General features: G+C 47.2%; 6 protein-coding genes across 6 annotated transcripts; 4 read left to right on the forward strand and 2 right to left on the reverse strand.

The window, feature by feature from the left end:
• Window positions 1-186: 186 nt before the first annotated feature.
• Window positions 187-765, forward strand: E1B28_002871 (uncharacterized protein; the record flags this gene model as incomplete). The annotated part of the gene is made up of 1 exon (XM_043159819.1): window positions 187-765. One exon carries the CDS (start codon window positions 187-189, stop codon window positions 763-765), a length of 579 nt encoding a protein of 192 aa, XP_043003425.1.
• A 1,104-nt stretch (window positions 766-1,869) lies between these two features.
• E1B28_002872 (uncharacterized protein) lies at window positions 1,870-2,397 on the forward strand (the record flags this gene model as incomplete). The annotated part of the gene is made up of 5 exons (XM_043159820.1): window positions 1,870-1,901; window positions 1,952-2,006; window positions 2,074-2,142; window positions 2,202-2,320; window positions 2,379-2,397. 5 exons carry the CDS (start codon window positions 1,870-1,872, stop codon window positions 2,395-2,397), a joined length of 294 nt encoding a protein of 97 aa, XP_043003426.1.
• Window positions 2,398-4,151: 1,754 nt separating this feature from the next.
• Window positions 4,152-5,461, forward strand: E1B28_002873 (uncharacterized protein; the record flags this gene model as incomplete). The annotated part of the gene is made up of 4 exons (XM_043159821.1): window positions 4,152-4,298; window positions 4,358-4,546; window positions 4,607-4,761; window positions 4,824-5,461. The coding sequence occupies 4 exons, from the start codon at window positions 4,152-4,154 to the stop codon at window positions 5,203-5,205; spliced, it is 873 nt and encodes a 290-aa protein (XP_043003427.1). The 3' UTR covers window positions 5,206-5,461.
• A 586-nt stretch (window positions 5,462-6,047) lies between these two features.
• Window positions 6,048-9,174, forward strand: E1B28_002874 (uncharacterized protein). Its single transcript, XM_043159822.1, has 11 exons — window positions 6,048-6,294; window positions 6,350-6,688; window positions 6,750-6,941; window positions 7,003-7,166; window positions 7,227-7,570; window positions 7,631-7,680; window positions 7,742-7,806; window positions 7,871-8,040; window positions 8,107-8,432; window positions 8,497-8,957; window positions 9,020-9,174. The coding sequence occupies exons 2-11, from the start codon at window positions 6,542-6,544 to the stop codon at window positions 9,033-9,035; spliced, it is 1,935 nt and encodes a 644-aa protein (XP_043003428.1). The 5' UTR covers window positions 6,048-6,294; window positions 6,350-6,541; the 3' UTR covers window positions 9,036-9,174.
• A 2,811-nt stretch (window positions 9,175-11,985) lies between these two features.
• On the reverse strand, window positions 11,986-13,572 carry E1B28_002875 (uncharacterized protein; the record flags this gene model as incomplete). Its single annotated transcript, XM_043159823.1, has 5 exons — window positions 11,986-12,958; window positions 13,013-13,215; window positions 13,276-13,344; window positions 13,405-13,462; window positions 13,517-13,572. 5 exons carry the CDS (start codon window positions 13,570-13,572, stop codon window positions 11,986-11,988), a joined length of 1,359 nt encoding a protein of 452 aa, XP_043003429.1.
• Window positions 13,573-18,409: 4,837 nt separating this feature from the next.
• E1B28_002876 (uncharacterized protein) lies at window positions 18,410-19,291 on the reverse strand. The gene is made up of 2 exons (XM_043159824.1): window positions 18,888-19,291; window positions 18,410-18,821 (listed from the first exon to the last, which is right to left on the reverse strand). Exons 1-2 carry the CDS (start codon window positions 19,245-19,247, stop codon window positions 18,612-18,614), a joined length of 570 nt encoding a protein of 189 aa, XP_043003430.1. The 5' UTR covers window positions 19,248-19,291; the 3' UTR covers window positions 18,410-18,611.
• Window positions 19,292-19,699: the final 408 nt, after the last annotated feature.

The raw sequence follows: 19,699 nt of genomic DNA on the forward strand, positions 1-19,699 counted from the left end.
CAGGGACCCTGAAACTTCGATGCTAGTAGGACCTTGGATGGGCTCGGCCATTACGCGCCACCTCGGTATAAAGTGGACGGAAAACTAGGTTGACTCACGTTCAACCAGAACAGTTAACATCGTAGCGATTTCGTTACTTCGACTATAGACTATCTTCCTCATAAATCCACATCCCCCGCTATCAACATGAGAAACACTCCCTTCTCCGAGACCAACACTTCGCTACCTCGTGTCTCAAATAGCGTTATCGGGACTACTACGGAACCCACCCTCCGCACCGACTCTCCCCTTCCCTTCACTTTGCCCAGAATTGAGCTTCCTGATCAGCGCAAGACACAAATCATGGGTACTTCCGTTGAAAACAACGGCAAACTAATGACAGTCGAAAAGAAATCCAAACATACCAGGACCTCTACTGTCATGAACCCCGAATTATACAAAGATCTCGATGACATCGACCTCATGGAGATTTCGAGCGTATACCAAGCAGCTCTCAAAGCCACTATTATTACAACCATTCACGGATATTGGACTCGTCCGGAACGATTCGTGGATCTTCGAAACCCAGTCTATCGTAGGATGGCTAATGAAGTGGTTCGCCACGGTCATCGTTATCGCTATGTCAGAATCCCAGCACTAGAAAACAACCAGGCGTCGGATTCGGAGAAGAGCGCGAGACCGGAGACTCCGAAGTGGAGGCTCGAGAAAGAAGCGGACGTAGCAATGGCTGCAGCTGGGTTGCCGCCGCGTAATTGGAGGTCATGAATTACCGTCGAGTTTGGGACTTCTATTCTGAGTCCCTTTGGCAAGTTTTCCTCCGATGTACCTGTATGGTTTTTTCTGCGTTCGGATCTGGATAGCTAGTACATATTGTATTTTGTGTAATTCTCAATACCAGAATACTTGACCTGGCATCGCTTTAGGATGCAACCCAAATGATACGAGACTTTCAAACTGCTCCAATACAAGACATTTCTGTGTGACTTGATAATTGGGACCTTTGTGTGACTGATTTAGGCTACAGTACCACTTGGCTGGCATATGGCCACTTTGAGTCGATCCTGCCACTAACTTTAAGAGGATAATGAGCACGTTACGTACAAAGACGCCGATGCGCTGCCGCGGGACAGCCACCGCCCCCTCCGGCGGGTAGACTGATTTGCAGGCACAAAGAACTGGAATGTGATATGATGTGATATTGGCAACCTCCCCGTTTCCCAATGATTCGTGAATCGCAAGTAACCCTTCTCAAGGGGTTAAATTTCCAGCAGCTATCTACTATTCAAATGATAAAGTTTAAACAATCGCAATCGCGACGGAAAGATGCCACATGCATGTGGCATGTTTCAAGAAAAACTCCAATTCGACTCCATGTCTCCCTCGGGTATAACCCACTTTTGAGATTACGACGAGATCCCCGAGATCTTATGTATCAGGCGTGAACGAGAGGTTTAAGCTGAACAATAGAGCTCACAACATACCTCGAGCGCTCGAAGAGAACCGAGAGACTCGCTCCAATATTGATAACGAAACGTAACTGGACGGACTAGTAAGAGGACTCATGGTGGAACAACTCCAGGATCCAGGGAGACGAACTTGGTTTTTCAAAACGTACGGGATACGGCCCATTGAGGACATCTCAACCGAAGGATTGGACGGTATCGCAAATTCTCTTTGTTAAGTGCATCGAGATCTCTTTATCTTTACATCTCCCTTTTGGGAAGGAGAGTTTTTATGGATTGTACTTCGTTCTCGTGTGGCTGACTAGCTATAAAAGCAGCAGTGGATTTTTGGTTTCTTTGTGCTTCTTCCACAATCGCACTTTTGCCCTGTTTCCTCCCCCTACTCGTATAATTCATATTTTACAAGATGTCCAACAACGCCACACCCAACCTCCCATCGTACGCTCTAAAACCTATGATAAACGTGACTCGTATTCATACTTCTCTAGTGTGCAAGATATTTTGGACGAATACGGAGATTCAGTGAACTTCGTTTTAGATCCCGTACGTGTCTTCCAATGAGCTCAACTTCGTAAAACCTTGAGTATAGGGTTAATATTCCCTGTTGCAGCGATGGCGTGCGGCAATGGACAGACAACAGGGTACTGAAGAAGAGTTCAAACAATTAGGAGAAGCCATTGTCAGTATTTTCGTTGATGATCGTTCTGAAACTCACTGAGATGGTATCGTTTTCTGTAGGAGTACCTTTTACCGATCTTGGAGAATGCGCCGGGGAATTCGGTCGTAACGACACCTACTCAAGAACCCGTTGGGGCTGCGCCTGGGACTGGCAGCAGTAGATGTGGCCGCCATGATAGGTACGCGTTTTCTTGATTCATCGGGGAAGTAGTGAGTGAACGTTTTTCCCCGCTACAGATCAGCAAAATCCGCTTGATACTGCGCGAGTCGAACAGTCGGAAGGTTCTAGCCAGCGACTTTCGATGAACATGTAGCTGGGCAGTTCTCCCGATTTCTAAATATCAACTTGTATCACCGTAATGTATTAGTTAATAGTCATGCGACAAACAAGTTGCAGTTTCCTGAGGTTATGTCATGGGGTGAGGAATGACCTCAAAAAGCATACGAGGCAGTTGCTAGACAGTAATGTGGCAGAACACGCGTCGGTTATCATGGGTTCGGCTAAATTATTTTCTGCACGTGACCGTCTTGAGGAAATCTCTATATGAGGGCCAGAAAAACCATCAAATTGAATCAAACCTGCCAACCGGCGACATAATTTAAAAAATGCCGAATCACACTTATAGAAACCGCCAAGAAACCGCTATCTCCTTTAGTGCTGGGTTTCGTATTGATTGGTTTGATACATACGAATACATACCATGTTTAAAACGTTCAATACCAAACTTGGCCAAAAATTTCCGGTATTGAACCGTTTTGAACTACGTCATGATTAGGTAATTAATCAGGGACGAGCCAATGATATTTCTCTGTCACGTACAGCCCGCTTCCCATTCCCATATTATCCGACCTCTTGAATCCTATTCCCAGCAACGCGGAAGCCTTGTTCAACTGCCCGGATCCTCACAAGGTTGATTTAACGTCTGACCTCTCAACGCTGGGCTCGTTGTCAGATATAATTCTTTGCACCAGCGGAAAGCTGCTCACTTCTCAAGTATGTTGATTGGAAATTATCAAATCGTTACCGAAGGCATGGCACCAGTACTGCACCAGTACTGCCCTCACGCAAGTCATGTTGGTCAAACAATGGAGCCAGAAAATGGAGAGAGGAGAATTAAAGGGCAGAGTTTAATAAATACATCGTTCTAGAGCTAATTGTCGCACTGAACCCCAAAATACTTTACCACTTATGACGGGCGCTTATATGTTTAAAACTCGTTTAAAACGTTCAAAACAATCAATACGAGGGACCCCAAAGTTCGATACATTACATTACGAGCGAAGATTAGTTCAATACCCAGCCCTAATCTCCTTGATTGAAATGTATCAAATGCCAAGCTTTATTCGTGGTTACCATGATACCACAATATCAATCTTGCCCTGGTGTACTAGGATCCCCGGCTACATCCGTAGTGACGCGATCACCGCCATTTTTACTGACTCGGTATTTACATCTATTTATCCTCTTTCTAAACTTTTACCATCACACCACTTCGCCTGTATACTACATAGGACGGCGTAGCCTGTCTACTGTCAAAATTTTGCGAGAAGTTGACGGCAAATCAAATCATCGGGAAGTCGTATGGACCGTCGGGTCAAGCAAGGTCAAGGCCGATTTGACCAGCAAATCACAAATCAAAGCCGGCATAGGCGGCTTCTTGCGGAAAAAATGGTTTTCCGGCCCCGCTGACTCATATAGAACAGAACCCGGCAGTGTTTAACTCTGTGGAAACCATCGAGGGATCGTTTACAAGCAGTGCGCCTCCCACTGATATATCTTCTCACATCTTTTGTCGGGCCACAGCACGCTTGATGTAGGGGTGAAATTGAGGGGGTGCTGTTGACGCTGGCCAAAACTGTATAAAAGCATGTGTGTTTTATTTCTTCACAGTTCAGAGTTGCACTCTCCTTCCCTTCCCATCTTTTCTTTTTTCGCTTTCGAGTTGTGCTCGGTCACAACTTCCTTCGTTTTCACTTTGGTTCAGATATTCTTATACTAGATCAGAGATCATGGTCAACGTTCTTTCGCTATCTTCACTAGCGTTCTTGCCTTTGGTGTTTCTCTCGGTTTACGCGGAAAATGATTGGAAAACACCTTGTTTGAACGGTGTCTGTCAATACTCCTTTACTGGAAGTAGCTCGGGTACTGTCAAAATTGTGCGTATCATTGCCACTTACGCCATCCCTAATACCCCGTCCTAACTCGAGGTTTGTAGCGGGGTTCTCCGGATGCCATTACTGATATCACGACCGCTGCTGGTTGGGAGATTTTGAGTTGCTCTTCCGATGCTTTAGCTCAGGATATTCGACTTGTATGCCAAGGCGACGAGAACTCGGAATCTGGATGCGCACATCTTTATCAGAACATCGGAGCTGAGGGGAAGATCGTCCGTCTTCCAGAGAACGTATGTCCCAATGCATCATTTTTTGTCCTTTCTTTCCTTTCTCAAAATCTCACCAAACAGTGTGGAAAGAGCGCTTTCGCCCGGGTCTCCAAAGCATGGGTTTCAGAAGATCAGTCTATTCCGGCGACGGTTGCGAAGCGTCTCGTCAGGAGAGATGGTGCCCCGCCTATTGTGAAGGCTTTGCGTCTTGACACTGATTTCGCTGCAGCTGACACGTGGGTCGCGTCCACTTCTTGCGGATGTCAACTTATTTCTCATTCCCTATAATCTAAATTAGACTCGGACCTGTCAACATCACTATTCAAGGAACCAATTTCGACGACGCCGATGTCGAAGGCGTGAAGCCAACAGCGGGACCTCAACGTCGACGGCGTTCCCGTTTCCGCCTTTTTAAACGTCGTAATACTAACAACTTGTTTGGCATTGACAAAAACAAAATCGACTTTAACAAGACTGTCGACCTTCCTCCGTTCAGCTTGACCAAGAACGCGAATCTCCTTGATGCTAAAGTTTCCTGCCCAAATCTTGACGCTGGTATCAAGGTCGGCGTCGACAGCGATCGCTCTGCACAAGTTAGTATTGGTGCTGTTACCACTGGAATATTTCAGGACACGATGCAAAGAAATTGGGGAATTCTTTTGCCCATGATGTTACTCTAGCTGTTTGGCCATTTGTTCCACTCAACCGAGATACCACCGGAACCCCACAAACTTGTTCAGTGTTCCGAGTCCGCTACAGCGTTGATAACATTGAGATTCAGTATATCTGATGCGGTCCAAAGCTGGCGTTGGAGGGCGACTGGGAGTTTTAAAATGAATAGTGTGAAGAGAGGGGGGGTTATAATCATTGAGATTCGAGTATTTATGTTCCGGATATCGAATATCAACGCAGTGAAGGTATCTGCCAAGTTCGAGCTCGTCAAATAAAATGCCTCTGCATCTGTTCCAACACTCAATGCGGCCGAGAAGAGGTTCCTCCGCCCCAGTTCATCATGCGTAGTAGTAGCGTCTGTGTCAAAGAACGTGGGCACATGCCTATAAGAGACTTCAATTTGAAGATATGAGCCAGACTCAATAGACGTCGGACGACGTACCAGCGGTTATCCTTGTGACCAGCGCTCACTTTCATGGCAAGGTATCAGCCTTTCCGATTCCTCTACCGGCGAGTAAAGTTTCCTTCATCAAATGAAACATCTAACATGCTAACCGGCGACATAATTTCAAGAATACCGAATCGCACTTACCGAATAATTTAACCGCTATCTCCGACCTTGCCGACCGAAACAGATCATGATGGTTTTTGATTCTGAATGATTGAAGTGTATCAAATGCATCCAGGCTTTCCTCGACTCCCATGATACCTCCATCTTGAACAAAGCCGAGCGAACGCCTTTGTGTAGCTAGTACATCCGTAGGTTCAGTGTCCGTAGTCACGCGATCACGGCTATTTATTCCTGACACGATGTTTGCGTCTGTTTAGCTTTTTTTTTTCTTTTACATCACTACACTTCGCCCTTATACTACGTAGGACGCGCAACGTCCTGTCCACTGTCAAAATGCTGTGGGAGGTTCGCGACCAAACATGCCGGGAAACCATCGGGAAGTCGTATGGACCCTCGCGTCAAGACCGATTTGACCAGCCAATCAAAGCCGGCATAGAGCGGCTTCTTGCGGAACAAATGATTTTCCAACACTGCTTCATCTAGAATAGAACCCGGCAGTGTTGTACCTTTGTGGAAATCATCGAGGGTTCGTTTCCCAATACATCTTCTTACATCTTTTGTCCACAGCAAGATTGATGTAGGGGTGAAATCGAGACATTGACGCTGGCCTTGAAACTGTATAAAAGCATGTGTATTTTATTTTTTTTGGGGTCAGAGCTACACTCTCCTTCCCTTCCTATCTTTTTCCTTTTCGCTTTCGAGTTGTGCTCGGTCACAACTTCCTTCGTTTTTCACTTTCGTTCAGATATTCTTATAGATCACGATCAGAGATCATGGTCAACGGTCTTTCCCTACCTTCATTAGCCCTCTTGCCTTTGGTGTTTCTCTCGGCTTTTGCGGAAAATGACTGGAAAACACCCTGCTTGAACGGTGTTTGTCAATACTCCTTTACTGGAAGTAGCTCGGGTACTGTCAAAATTGTGCGTGTCATTACTACTTATGCCATACCATCCCCACCCCTTCCTGACTCGAGGTTTGTAGTGGGGTTCTCCGGATGCTATTACTGATATCACCACCGCTGCTGGTTGGGAGATTTTGGGCTGCTCATCCGATGCGTTGGCTCAGGATATTCGACTTGTGTGCCAAGGCGACGAGAACTCCGAGGAGTCCGGATGTGCACATCTTTATCAGAACATCGGAGCTGAGGGGAAGATCGTCCGTCTTCCGGAGAACGTATGTCCCAATACATTATTTTTTTGTCCTTTCTTTCCTTTCTCAAAATCTCACCAAACAGTGTGGAAAGAGCGCTTTCGCCCGGGTCTCTAAAGCATGGGTTTCGGAGGATCAGTCTATTCCAGCGACGGTTGCGAAGCGTCTCGTCAGGAGAGATGGTGCCCCGCCTGTTGTTAAGGCTTTGCGGTTGGACACTGATTTCGCTGCAGCTGACACGTGGAAGAAGTAGGTTGCTTCACTTCTTGCGGATGTCAACTATTACTCATCCCCTATATATAAATGCAGAGTCGGACCTGTCAACATCGCTATTCAAGGAGCCAATTTTGACGGCGCCGATGTCAAAGGCGTGATGCAAACCGCGGGACCTCAACGGCGTTCCCGTCTTTTTGGACGTGATACTAACAACTTGTTTGGCATTGGCAAAGTCGACTTCAACAAAACTGTCGATCTTCCTCCGTTCAGCTTGACCAAGAACGCAAATCTCCTGGATGCTAAAGTTTCCTGTCCAAAGTTTGACGCTGGTATCAAGGTCGATATTGATAGCGATGGTTCCGCGCAAGTTAGTATTGGTGCTGTTGCCACCGGAACTATTATACCTCCCAAGGTGGAGAAATTCCAGCTCTTTTCAGGTATTTCAAAGCTTTATGATTGTTTTGGTTTGGTGTTCGTGCTCATACTCATCCGAATAGGTCTAGATGCCAATGTCAATGGTACGCTGAGTATGAAAGCCGATGCATCGGTAAGTGCAAAAGCAATCTGATTTGTTATCAGTTCGCTGACGAACCCTTACTCCTCTCAAGGGAATCCTCGACTCGGGACGTATCAAGGTATTCGAAGTCGGTGTTCCTGGACTTGATATTCCTGGGTAAGTCGAGCGTCCCACTTCCCCCCCCCCCTGGGATGCATGGCATTGAACAGAAATATGATAGTATCTTCTCCATCGGCCCTACTTTCACGATCAATGCTCAGGCTGTAGCTACACTTGATCTCAACGTGGATATGACTGTCGGTTTTGTCTATAACGTAAACAAAGCTACGCTCTTCTTCCCCGACAAGGATAATAAAGAGTCCGGTGGAGATTTCGAGATTGGTGACACCCGTAAGTCCCTCCCCCCGCTTCTATACTTCGTTCTATGGATCTGAGACTGACATGCTCTTTCTTTAGCCTTGACTCTTTCCACAGATGCAAATGCTCAGATCAACGGAAACGTTCAGGCCCATCTCATTCCTGGAATTAATTTAGGAATCTCAGCTTTGAGCATCGCTAATGCCGAGGTTTTCCTTGAACTCGATGCTAGTGCGACGTTGAGCCTAAACGCTGCTGCTTCAACGAAGAAATCTCAAGGTACCAATGCTACCACGACTGGTGGTGGATGCGTTGATATGGGCGTTGGTCTCGATGTCGCTGCGGGTGCAAGAGGAAACTTTTTCTCGATCTTTAATGAGCAAACTCAGGTGTCTTTGTTTAACAAACAGTTTGAGCTGTTCAATGTGAGATTTGTGGTTGATTTCTCGGTTGTGGTCAATTCTTGTTAATGTGTCTCCCCCTCTATAGAAATGCTTCGGAGACCAGGGAAATTCTACTGAAACTGCAAAAGGAGAAACATCTGCGGATGACAAGACCACCACAGAAGACGACACCACGGCAGATGATGATACCACCACAGAGGATGACACCACCGCGGGGGATGATACCACGGCAGACGATGACACGACGGCAGAGAACAACACCACCACAGATGATGACACTGCCGCAGGAGAAACTACTGCGGAGGATGAAGCCACCACAGGAGGGCAAAAGACCAAGGCAGAAGCAAAAGTCGCCGCTCCGGCTCGTCGTCGCTCGAGAATCATGGGCAGACAGGCAAAGATTGAGAAAGCTTCAGTCAAGGCAGCCAAAACCAAGACCGATTCTCCGAAAGAGAAACAAGGAAATGCCACGTCCCAGGCTCTACAATGCCTCAAAAGCATCGCTAAGGCGACTCTGTTGACCTCGGGGACGATCAGTAAATCTGAGTAAGTTCAAGTTAATCATTCTTGGTCATGGCACATGATTTTTCTGACGTATACTCGTTTAGAATCAAAACCGTGTAGTTTCTACGTATGAGAGCTGTAGCAGAGTGTTTCTCGTGGGTCGATACAAAGGGTGTATTCAGTACGTAGAGCGAAATGAACTTGGCCACAGTTTATTATTCGTACGGAACGTTGGCGAAATATGAAAGTTGAACGTTGATACCTAGTTGAATATGGTACGACGACATTGGGGTCTGAAGCCATTGCTTACTCTATCTACGACCGAGAACGATTTGAGTTTCAGACGCCTTGTACATTTTTAACGCCTCCGATTACACAGAGACGCTCATCCGATCGAAATAACAAGTCCGAGGGGGTTGTACCCATCGCAGAAGGGAAAAATCATCCACCCTGATTAGGGTAGAATTTTCAAAGAGTTTATTTACCTGCCCCCTCGTTCATCGAAATTTCTCACAGGATTACCTGGGCGCGCGGTGGCTATATATCGGGCACAGCGGGAACAGCCACCCGATACTGAAATGCTGGCAATAGGCTCCGTGCTCCGTTTCTCACAAGGCCGTAGTTACCGAACAGAATGAGGTTCGCACTGCTGCTTTGTTTTGTTTTGAATCGCCATCTGTGGAATATTGATATTAATATTTACATAACTCGGGAATCCGCGCAGCCACACTGTACTTAGTAGTTCCGAGAGGGTCGACAGGCTCACCAGCCCAACCAAACGGAGAGTCGGTCGATCATATACGGTACAGAACCAGCGAGTTTCTCGGAAACCAGCCCAATCAGTCCAACAAAAGTACGGATTCGGGGTTCCTCGCGCTCTAAGTAGAGCTTCATAGCCTAATATCTTGAATAAATAATTGTTAAGCCTAAAGTGAACGTACCGTGAAAAAAGAAATGCAGACGTAGATGTTCCAATCCTTATATCCTGAAAAGTTGCCTGAGAAGGCAAATTTGTGTACTGGGACCCTTGCTTATGGTGAGCCACAAAAACTCGGACTATAGGAGTCTATTGTTCCGCTTAGACTGCTTTCTGTCAGGATCTTACTGAGATCTCGGGAATCCCTGTACCTTGACGCCCCACGAGTCATTACGAGAGATACTATCAAAACCGGTATTTACAGTTTATAGTGTTGTCCAGGACCCCTGTTTATACCCTAAAATGCCTGAGTCCGGAACCCCCGACTTCTATCCGGATCCCAAAAAGGAAATCGCTATCCGGAAGCCACCTCAGGCATCGTCCAGGGCTTGTTTCTATCCGGACAATTGATTAGGCATCTATCTATAGAGTATATTTTCTATGTATGGTGTAAATAAGAGAGAAAAAAGTTCACCTTTAAGCTTTAAGCTTGTTCCTCTTCTGACTCGTCCGATACAGTTGCTGCGGCGCGTTGTCGACCTTTTTCGGTGGTGACAACACGGTGTTGATGTCTTCCTTCCCATCGCGAAGCTTACAGAACGTCAACCAATCTTTCTCTGAGACCTTCAACATGGTGGACCTGCGCAGGAGAATCGCGTATACAAAGGAAGAATAAGGAAGGCGTATGTGCAGTAAAGTCGAACATAGCTCGGTAGTGTTTCTGTGTTAATGCATTCCCCTCTTCCAATCCACATCAACTTCTCGAAATTTGCAAGCTCCTCGCATTTCTTCATTGTCTGACAGTACATCCAACCTGTCATTTGTATCCGTGATTGTTATATCCATTTCGGGAGGGCGCGATATTACACGTAGGAGCACGCGCTGTCAGCGGGAGAATCAGAAGATGAAAATTTTCTATCAGTTTGAAGATAAGATAACTACGAATGTCGGCCACTACGGACTTCTACGGACGTTGGATACACCGCCAATTGTTGAACAGATAGCTGACATATCTGCTACTTTATATAATCACCATCTATCTCCACATATGTTCACGATATGTAGAGTCACATGACAATGCCATAAATACTCAGCACAAATGTTTCCAGTGGTCCTCCTGCCCTACTCCTACATACATTGACCTTTGGTAGGTAAAATATGCCATTTGGACCCATTTCCATCACGGGAGGAACAAGGGACGCCAGAATTTCCTTTGCTGGACTGTGTTATGGCATTATTACGGCATGGTCAACATATGTTCACGATATATTGAGTTTATGGGATATATATAAAGTAGCACATATCTGTACGACATGGGCCGGTTTTGGTGGTGTACTGGCTGATACTCTAGGTCAACCGGCCTCACCGGCCATCTAGCTAGCCGTCTCGATTCTATCCGGACGGGCTCAGGCATAGGCCAGACCGCGTGTTTTTATCCGGATGATTGGCTCAGGGATTGGCAAAAATTTGGCTTGATCTATCCGGATGGGGCTCAGGGATCCCAAAAATCTCCCCCATTCCTATCCGGATAGGGCTCAGGCATCTGGCCCTATTGCCAGGGGTCCTTGTTGTCCTCTCAATGGATTGCGCCTAGTAAACTGGCCCACGATGTTCCCATATGATAACTACTATTACTAACCATTATACTTACGACCCTCGTGATTGATGTCTCTTTCGGGAAACAAAACTGCCTAAATAGGAAGATAGAATATCACAAGCTTCGGCTTCATTCAGGGACGGTTCGGAACCGCACCACGAGGTCGATAATCGTACGTCCGCATGGTTTCAATTTCGAAACAAAATAACAGCTTTTCTGAAGGGCTTCGAACTTGGGAAAAAATTTAAAGATGTCAGCGAACTATTAGGAAATGACTGAGAACCGTTTCGAGTAACCCCAACCATTGCAGCTTTCTCTGACTAGTGCAAACTTAAGGGAGTCGTATCACAAGTTCAACATCATGGAATTACATAAAATACTGGTACAAGTTGAACTTATAGAACGAGTAATATCAAATACAAATGTCGAAAATGGCTGTAAGTACGATGTAATTAATGACTATACCCACAGTCCATCGTATCGACATCGAAATCGCGAGAGACTGCCTTCCAGTCTCTCACCCCCACCCCCACCCCCCTCAAAACACTCAACGCCCTTCAATTCCCGGTCAAGACGGTGGGGGAACCACCGCTGGTAGCGAGACGCTTTTGAACAGCCTGACAATTTCTCGTCCCATGGTGTACAGACATCCCCTTTCTTGTTATCATCCTTCCACAGAATCCGCAAGGAATCTTCTCTAGCCGTCTTTTCTGACTTGCGGATCTGGCAGCAGAGGTTTTTGGAGCGGGGGCAGCGGGGGCGGGTTGTTGGGTTGTAGATGCGCCATCACTGGTAATGCTCGAGGAAAAGGAGAGATTCGTGTACTGGGAAGAGTCATAGCTGCTTGGAGTCGCACTTGACGAGGCGGGGCTCGATGGTCCGTGTGCTGGAAGGATCATAGGGACGCTGCCAGTGGTTGTGGAAGTTGAATCTGGCGACGTAATGACAGGGACAAATAACGCCCGTGGTCTTTGATTAAGGCTTTGGTTTGGGCTCGGGGGTTGATAGAGAAGAAAGGTAGTTTCAAACATGGGTGAGGCGGGGGGATGTGCCCAGGACAACTCTCCGTTCGAGATGGTGACAGGGAGGTTCTGATCCTGAGAAGGAGTGGAAGGAACTCCGGAAATTGGAGGGAGTCTTGAGGGTCCTGGAAGGTTAGGTGTGACAGGCACCCTTTGGCAAGGTGGCGGTGAGGCTGAGTATCCTTGCAAGGACATTGGAGGGAATTCCGGAGCGGATGCGCTCGAAATCGGGCGGTGAACAGCCGGAACGGTCACCCGTTGTGTTGCGAAGTCCGAATCGGGCGAGGGTGGACGAAAGTTATTCGTCGAATATTGACGTAGGGGCTGATAACCCATAGCGGGCATCGTAAACTGAGACGGGTCGAACATCAAGGGGTGGAAGTGGGGAGCCGATTGGTTGACACCGCACAGTGGGTCGAGGCAAACTACAGGTTCGTCGAAAGCTGTTGGGCCGGAGTTCTCTTGTGGAATGTCTTCAGCGCTGAAGAAAAACCCGTTCGATAATGTGCTGTGGGGAAATTGTTAACGCTATTCCACCGCGAGGAGTCAGAAACAGACGTACGCATCGTTCTCCTCCAGCTTGTTCTCCTTCAACTTTTTGATCGGCCTGTTGTCATTCACGACATTCTCCCATTCACCCTCGTCAAAACCCCCGGTGCTAATCGACCTCCTCCTCTTCAAGTTCGGCAGGTTCTCTTCTCCTACAACACTAGTAGGAGTGTCGGAACTATCACCAATGCCGTCCAATATGTCCGAGAAAAGTTCCTAGAGTAAACAATCAAAATGGTAGTGAGTTCCGGGGGAGAGCACTCGATGACTACTTACCATGTCTCGGGCCATTTTGGCTCGCTCGGCGTCAGTGCCACTGTCACGGTCCACGGTTTCATAGTATCGCTAGAATAGAGCCCATCTAAGCCTATACTCAAAAGTAACCCAAACCCAGAAAACGCATACAGGATCGAAGACAAAATCAACAGAGTCCGATGCGTATTCCGTTAAAAAATCCTCAACACTAGAGAAACGTGAATACGAATCACGGTTGAAATACTAGGTGTGTGAGGCGTACGATGGTGGCGTGACCGTTGTGGCGTTGAGCTCCGGGACAAAGTCGGTCGTCGTCATGTCTTCAGGTAATTATGGGAACGGGAAGTGGCGTTTAGGAGGAGAAACAGGGCGAAGGTACGATCGTGGGTGGAAAGATTGAAGGGAAAAGCCCTTGGCTTTTATTGTCAGACGAGAAAAGAATGTACTATCCAAAACAGAAGCAGAAAGGAAGCTCTCAACGCACTCAACAAAGAGGAGGTTTCAAACCTTAACACGGATATCCCGACAAATTGACATGTTCGTGAATTGGAACTTAGAGTTCTTCCATTAATTTTTATTTTTTTACCGATGAAATCTCTGACTCAATACTCTACCATGAGGCTGACTCGGGACACTGTAAACAACATAAGTCTGATTATATATATTTCTACTTTGAGCACCCTCTCAACTATACAATCTATTGTTCAGCTTAGACTCCAGTTTGCTAGGGGGGCTCCGGGAGTCCCACACCATTGACGCCTCATGTGCGCGTCGGTCACACCGGAGGAGTAATGAGAGAAATCACGACCGGTGGAATCGACTGACAGGCGCCGCCTAGCCATGACATCTCAATCGAAGGCGAATTGCAGCTTTTCTCCGAATATCCATGTAGTATCTTCCCGTCGGGACTTCTGGGCAATTAAACAGCCACAGAGCTGCTGGGAACGGGCTGGCCAAGGTCTACTAGCCCCTTAACTAATCATTAATTATTTTCAGATGGGTTACTCAGACAGTAGACTGGGTTACTTGGTACCCAATCTCGTGGTCTATGTTTGTGGTACGTTTCGGGAAACAAAACTGCCTAAATGGGAAGGCCTTCGATCACATCATACCACGTTGCAGTCCTCGGTGCCTGTATCAATGGCCCTCCGTCCACAGGATATTTCCTCGGGCCCATCATACCATTTTGGGTAATTTAATCTAGATTCTCTAGCGTACTCGTGGTTCCGGCTTCTTCCGGGTCCTACATGGACGGTAACACATCATTGATTTTCAGCGCGTATTCTAGGCCTCTAGATTATTCGTCAACTTTCATAGGGTCCAATATCTCTCGAATCGAACGGTTTTACGGATTCCCGTTAGGCTCTGGGGAGGACATCATGATAATCCATCCGACTGGAGGGAAAGGGTCTTGTTTGTAACTTGATTTTTTTTTTCTTTTTTTGCTCGGTATTCGTTTCAGGTCTCCTTGGACGATATGACCTCATCTTGGCAGAAGATCCGTTGGAGCGGGGCAGCGGCCTGACTGTCGCTATGCCACAGGCCCAAGTGCAAGATGGATGAATATCAACCAAGGTCAGGTGACTACTTGAGGGCAGGCCTATGCAATCTCATCCAACGTTATTCCATAGCGCTACCCAACGCAAGGTCGGTTCACCCTTCACCATCCCAAACGCCTGAGAGTTGACAACCTTGATATCGATCCAGACATACATGAAGACTGACGCACTTGGAAGGCGAGTCGTGGTCGTCAAGGTGCATTGGTCTCGAAAATGGATGGTTTACACTATAGCAAGACGATACTTGGATGTTGCAATTGGGTACGTTCTGATGTCAAATTCCCCTCACCTCTCTCCCTTCTCAACTGATTTCCTCAAGCTTCCCAATGCTAACCCATTCTCTGTAGAACAATGGACACTCGATGGCTATCCTGATCTATCGTCGGAATAAACCAACCCATAAGCTTTCAACGCCTTTTTGACACGGTTCTACGGCTTTTTCTCCTGTCAGACTTGGACACCGAGCGAATCAGCTCGGAGGCTCTTCTGTAGAGTATTCTTTTGGTGGCGCGAAGGGTGTAGGGCATTGTTAAACCACGTTGGCAAGGTTTGAGGTGGTTTAAGGCTCTTGGAAGATGGGTACTTGAAGCCATCGAAATTCTTGTTGTGGTTGATGGTTTGGCGACTGGCAGAAAGAAGGCGTAGGGCGTGATACAAAACTCGATGGTATGTTGTTTCTTCGGACGACGCGAGGGTAAGCTCTGTTTCTTCAACTTACTTTCGTTGTTTCTACCATATCCAGTAACGCATCTTGAACGTCATTTACTTTCGTTCTAATTTGTGGTTGCCGGTTCTAACACTCTATTTTAGATTCTCCCTAGACATAGTGGAAGCGCAAAACAATCTAGAGGGAATCGTTCGCCATGATACGATCCGCACGTACATCCTCCAATGTCATTCTCCCGCTTGCTTGGTCAAAACAGTTGGGTGCGATGCCCGTGAGCGGTCGTACCTCCACCATTGCTTAGAGAGCTGTTACGCTCCGCTTGAAATCGAGCTTCTTGTCTGCCTTGACTCTTAGAATGACTCGAGGTTGGGAATATAAACCCCGGCATATTTGGTAAGTCTTATTTAAATTTTTTTCTTACCTCCTCTACTCTCAATAGCGTACCTCGAAACCGCCGATTTTCATCTCAGTTTCTCCCACTTCTCAGCTCTGAACATTTCTATTCTGACTCTTCCCCTTAGACAATGATTTATCTGGAAAGAAGGAATCGTTGTGAAAAATCAACGGGAACACTTTTCCAATACCATTTCGACTGTGGATGACTTCGGATTGGGAGCGATATCATCCATGCTTCTCAACTTCGTTAGTTGGATAGCTGTCAACACCTGCTTTCAAACTCGCTGCTAGCAGCATTCGGATGCCACCGAGGAAAGGAAAGGATGGTAGGAAGTTTGCCGACGAGTAGCCGATGTCTCCCAGATTCTGGGGAAACGCCAGGTTCGAAGTTCGGAGGAGAATACCTTGACCTCGGATGGAATACGGGGTCTGCCACTTCATGTCGAAGAAATGAGGGCATCGCGACGACGCAGTTCGAAGATGAACGGAGAGAGATAAACTACACGCCCTTTTCCGAGTCAACTCATCCGTTTCCTGCGTCACTGAATCTACATTGGGTACGTTGGTACCATTCTTCTCTCTCCCTGCTGTGGACTTACGTTTCTGCAGCAAGAATGATCACGGTTCGGACGATCCTAATTGCGATGCGAGGATCCTTCCATGATGGTTGAACGCCTGCCATTCGCCCTCTACCTTTATATTTCCACTTCTTTGTCTCCCGTCGAAGGACCTTCATCTTCTTTCTTCATTCTTCCACTACCAACTGGTGTGCGCCACACAACCTCGGAATTCCTCTCCTTTCCCCGCCCGAGATGTCCGACTAATACGTCTTGTCAGTTCACGCGCACTTCGTTAGTCCTCTTTGGTTCCTCTTGATCGTCTCCAACTTCATATATCCTTGCGACAAGAAAACATCCATGGCTAGGATGATTGGTGGCGTCGTTTTAAGACTCGCAGTCCACCCCACGCCTCGGCGAGGCTCGGGCCTGCCCTGAAGTAGGCACGTGACCCATGTTTGATGAGAGGAATGCGTCGTCCATATTCTTACCCGATATCCCTTCCTTTTTTACCGCCCTTTCAGTGCATCTGGATGGGTTTCGTTATCGTTGGGGCGTTTTACCGGTGAATTCGTTTCGAATTGCCATTTTCTGGTAGCTGCCAACGTAGAGACAATAACTTATTCTCCTTACCCTCCACCAACTTTCCTGCGACAAACCAGGGATCATGTTCGCCTTCGACTGATCATCTTTATGCCAAGTTGGATGTTACCGCGTCACCTTACGTTCCCTTCCATTAGTGCCCACCTCTCTCAGCGTCCTCAATCGGTTATTCCTGGATTTGTTCCGAGCGGGTTCGGTTCCTTATGATGTTGCCATTCGCAGCAGCTATCTATATACGACGCTACACTCATGGCAAAAGCGGCTAAACACCACCCTCACTGGGCCTTGCACAGGCGGGCGCAGGTGTGGTAACCGTACGAAAAGTTCAAACGTTCATGTTCAACTCTAGGCTAACCCAATTTCACGGAGAACGAGAAACTCAGATCCCGGCGCTAGCGTTGCATGCGGTATTTCATTTTCGATGGTAGAGATGTCCTGCAGCATACTTGTTGCATTTCGGTTTAGTTGGCCTCGACTGCCTCTTCTGCCAGAGCCGATGTAAAGCGAAGCCTTTCCTTGGAGAATTAGAGGATCTAAATCTCGGCCCTTTGCACATCTCTTAGCACTTTCCTTCCCCTCAGCGGTCATGGCAAACGGCGTGGGTGTAACATGTATCTTCTGGCCAACTTTTACGGGGGCGGCGTTGGCGATATTCTCCCTTCAACTGCTGGTCTGGCTGCTGCAGAGGAATTGTGCTATTGGAGCCGGTTTTAGGCTCCTGTGATCGGCGACGATATAGGCGTGAGGGAGGAGAGTTAACGGGAAGTACTCGTTTATCACAGTTCTCAGCCGGCCACAGTCACGCAGTACATACTTGTGAACGATGACTGCTAGTACATACGTCTGGAACTACTCATTTTGGCAGTTGGAACCTCAGCTGAGATACTTCGTAATCGTGTGATTATCGGTTTAATGTATGGAATTTCAACCCCTCTAGATTACATTCCGTACGGGGAGTTCTTTGATATTTGCAATCCTCACCGCTAATACCTCCCTGTTTAAGCATTCATAAGTCTCGTTTGCCTCCGCAATGTCTATGTGCATGCGCAGTACAGAGATGAAAATGGCTAGAATCAAAGATAGCTAACAATCCCGTTCCAAAGGAAAGGTGTGCTCACCGCTGAAGGGATATCCGTATGTGCTTGTTGGGTAAACAAGCCTATTGACTCGGAGCACGACTTGATGTTTTTATTTGCTAACGGGACGTAGTAAGCAATATTCAAATATAACCGCCATCAACTACTGACTAGAATTCTCTCGTACTCAGAACACTCGTTGATAGTCGATCATATAAATGATGTTCTACCGACAAATTTGTATTCAAGTCCCCAATCACTAGGCGAACCTTCGAAACGCTGGAATCCCCATTAGTCCTACAGTTCCAATCGAGGTTCGGGGGCCACAGTACTCAGAACTGAATGGAAACAGCCATATCGCCTGCGCACAAAACTAATCGAGGCTGCGCTTCGGTGGCTCGTAAAAGGCATCATTCGCGATAAAGTTTAAACCCGATTCTTGGGTTCGCAACCTTATACGGAGTCAAAAGAATCCATTACAATCCCCACCTGTAGTGGATCATTCTGTTCCAGGTGCCGAGGAAGCTGGCGTCGAAGGTCTACTACCCCAAATCAAGGGCCCTTCTCTTCCAATCTCGCGTAATAAATCTGCAGTCGACTTTATGGTCGATCCACCCCCTTTTAGACTGGATGCGGTCCATCCTACTGGAAATCCAATGGGAGCAGCAGCGCTGGGTTTAGAAACGGGGGTACGAGACCCGGGTGTCGTCTATGTTTCAAAGGTCAGTTCATAAATCTAGGACATAAGATATTATTTGAGCAAAGAATAGCTCACCTCGTCGTAAGGTGTCGTCGCCATAAAATGCCCACTTTCCTGTTCTTGATCACCATCAGCCTTCCTCCTCCCCTCCTGAACATACCTACAACTCTTCTTATGTTTATTCCATCTCGCGGGATAATAATCCGACCCTTCCCTCATATCCAGCTTAACATCATTTCCACAACCCAAACACCGAACCTTCTTGGCCGTGACCTTGGTAGGATCCAACCATGGGTCAGCTTGGAGTTCTGCTTTTCGTTCTGCGGACGTTCGGAAACGTTTTGTTGTTGGTGATGGAGGAACTGTATCCTGAGCCACGGTGCTTTTTGTTGGTTGTGTTACTAAGTGGTTAAAAGTGGTAGGAGAGTGGTCCATAAAGTTTCTTCGGAGGAGGGAAGGTGATAACGGTTGCGGTTAAAGATGCGGAAAGCCGTTCCTGGGTCACGAACGCCGGTCTTCTGATGTGCCACGTTCCTGTAACTGATCCGGGCCGGTTACGTGGATCCTCCCCCGTTTTCGTTTCAGAAGTTTCAACCTACTTCTCAACTCTTGGGCGGCTTGAATATTGAATGGCCGTACGCTGCAAACCTCCCAAACGAAAACCGTTATTGATGAGTACAAATAAACATGAACAGCTCGCGGGCTCGGGCCCGTGAGCAACTCGATGGCTCTAGAGCCAACGGTAGCATCATTGCGGACTTAGTCGTTAAATCGGGCTAGGTCTGCATCTTTGTTTCTCCCGCTGGCTTCCTTCTTATCGGTTTAGCCTATGGAGATCTGATAACACTTGTTACTCTACGAGTGCTTTACCCTACGTAAGACCCACA

This window comes from Marasmius oreades, chromosome 10, assembly GCF_018924745.1.
Source record: "Marasmius oreades isolate 03SP1 chromosome 10, whole genome shotgun sequence".
In the NCBI taxonomy this organism is placed as follows: Eukaryota; Fungi; Basidiomycota; class Agaricomycetes; order Agaricales; family Marasmiaceae; genus Marasmius; species Marasmius oreades.

Excerpts from the sequence above, each read along its gene's own strand:
- E1B28_002874 (XM_043159822.1), top strand. The coding sequence starts at position 6,542 with ATGGTCAACGGTCTTTCCCTACCTTCATTAGCCCTCTTGCCTTTGGTG. Across the intron at positions 8,041-8,106 it reads TTTCGAGATTGGTGACACCC|CCTTGACTCTTTCCACAGAT; the intron begins GTAAGTCCCTCC and ends CTCTTTCTTTAG. Across the intron at positions 8,433-8,496 it reads AACAGTTTGAGCTGTTCAAT|AAATGCTTCGGAGACCAGGG; the intron begins GTGAGATTTGTG and ends CCCCCTCTATAG.
- E1B28_002876 (XM_043159824.1), bottom strand. The coding sequence starts at position 19,247 with ATGGACCACTCTCCTACCACTTTTAACCACTTAGTAACACAACCAACA. Across the intron at positions 18,822-18,887 it reads CGACGACACCTTACGACGAG|ACGACACCCGGGTCTCGTAC; the intron begins GTGAGCTATTCT and ends TTTGAAACATAG.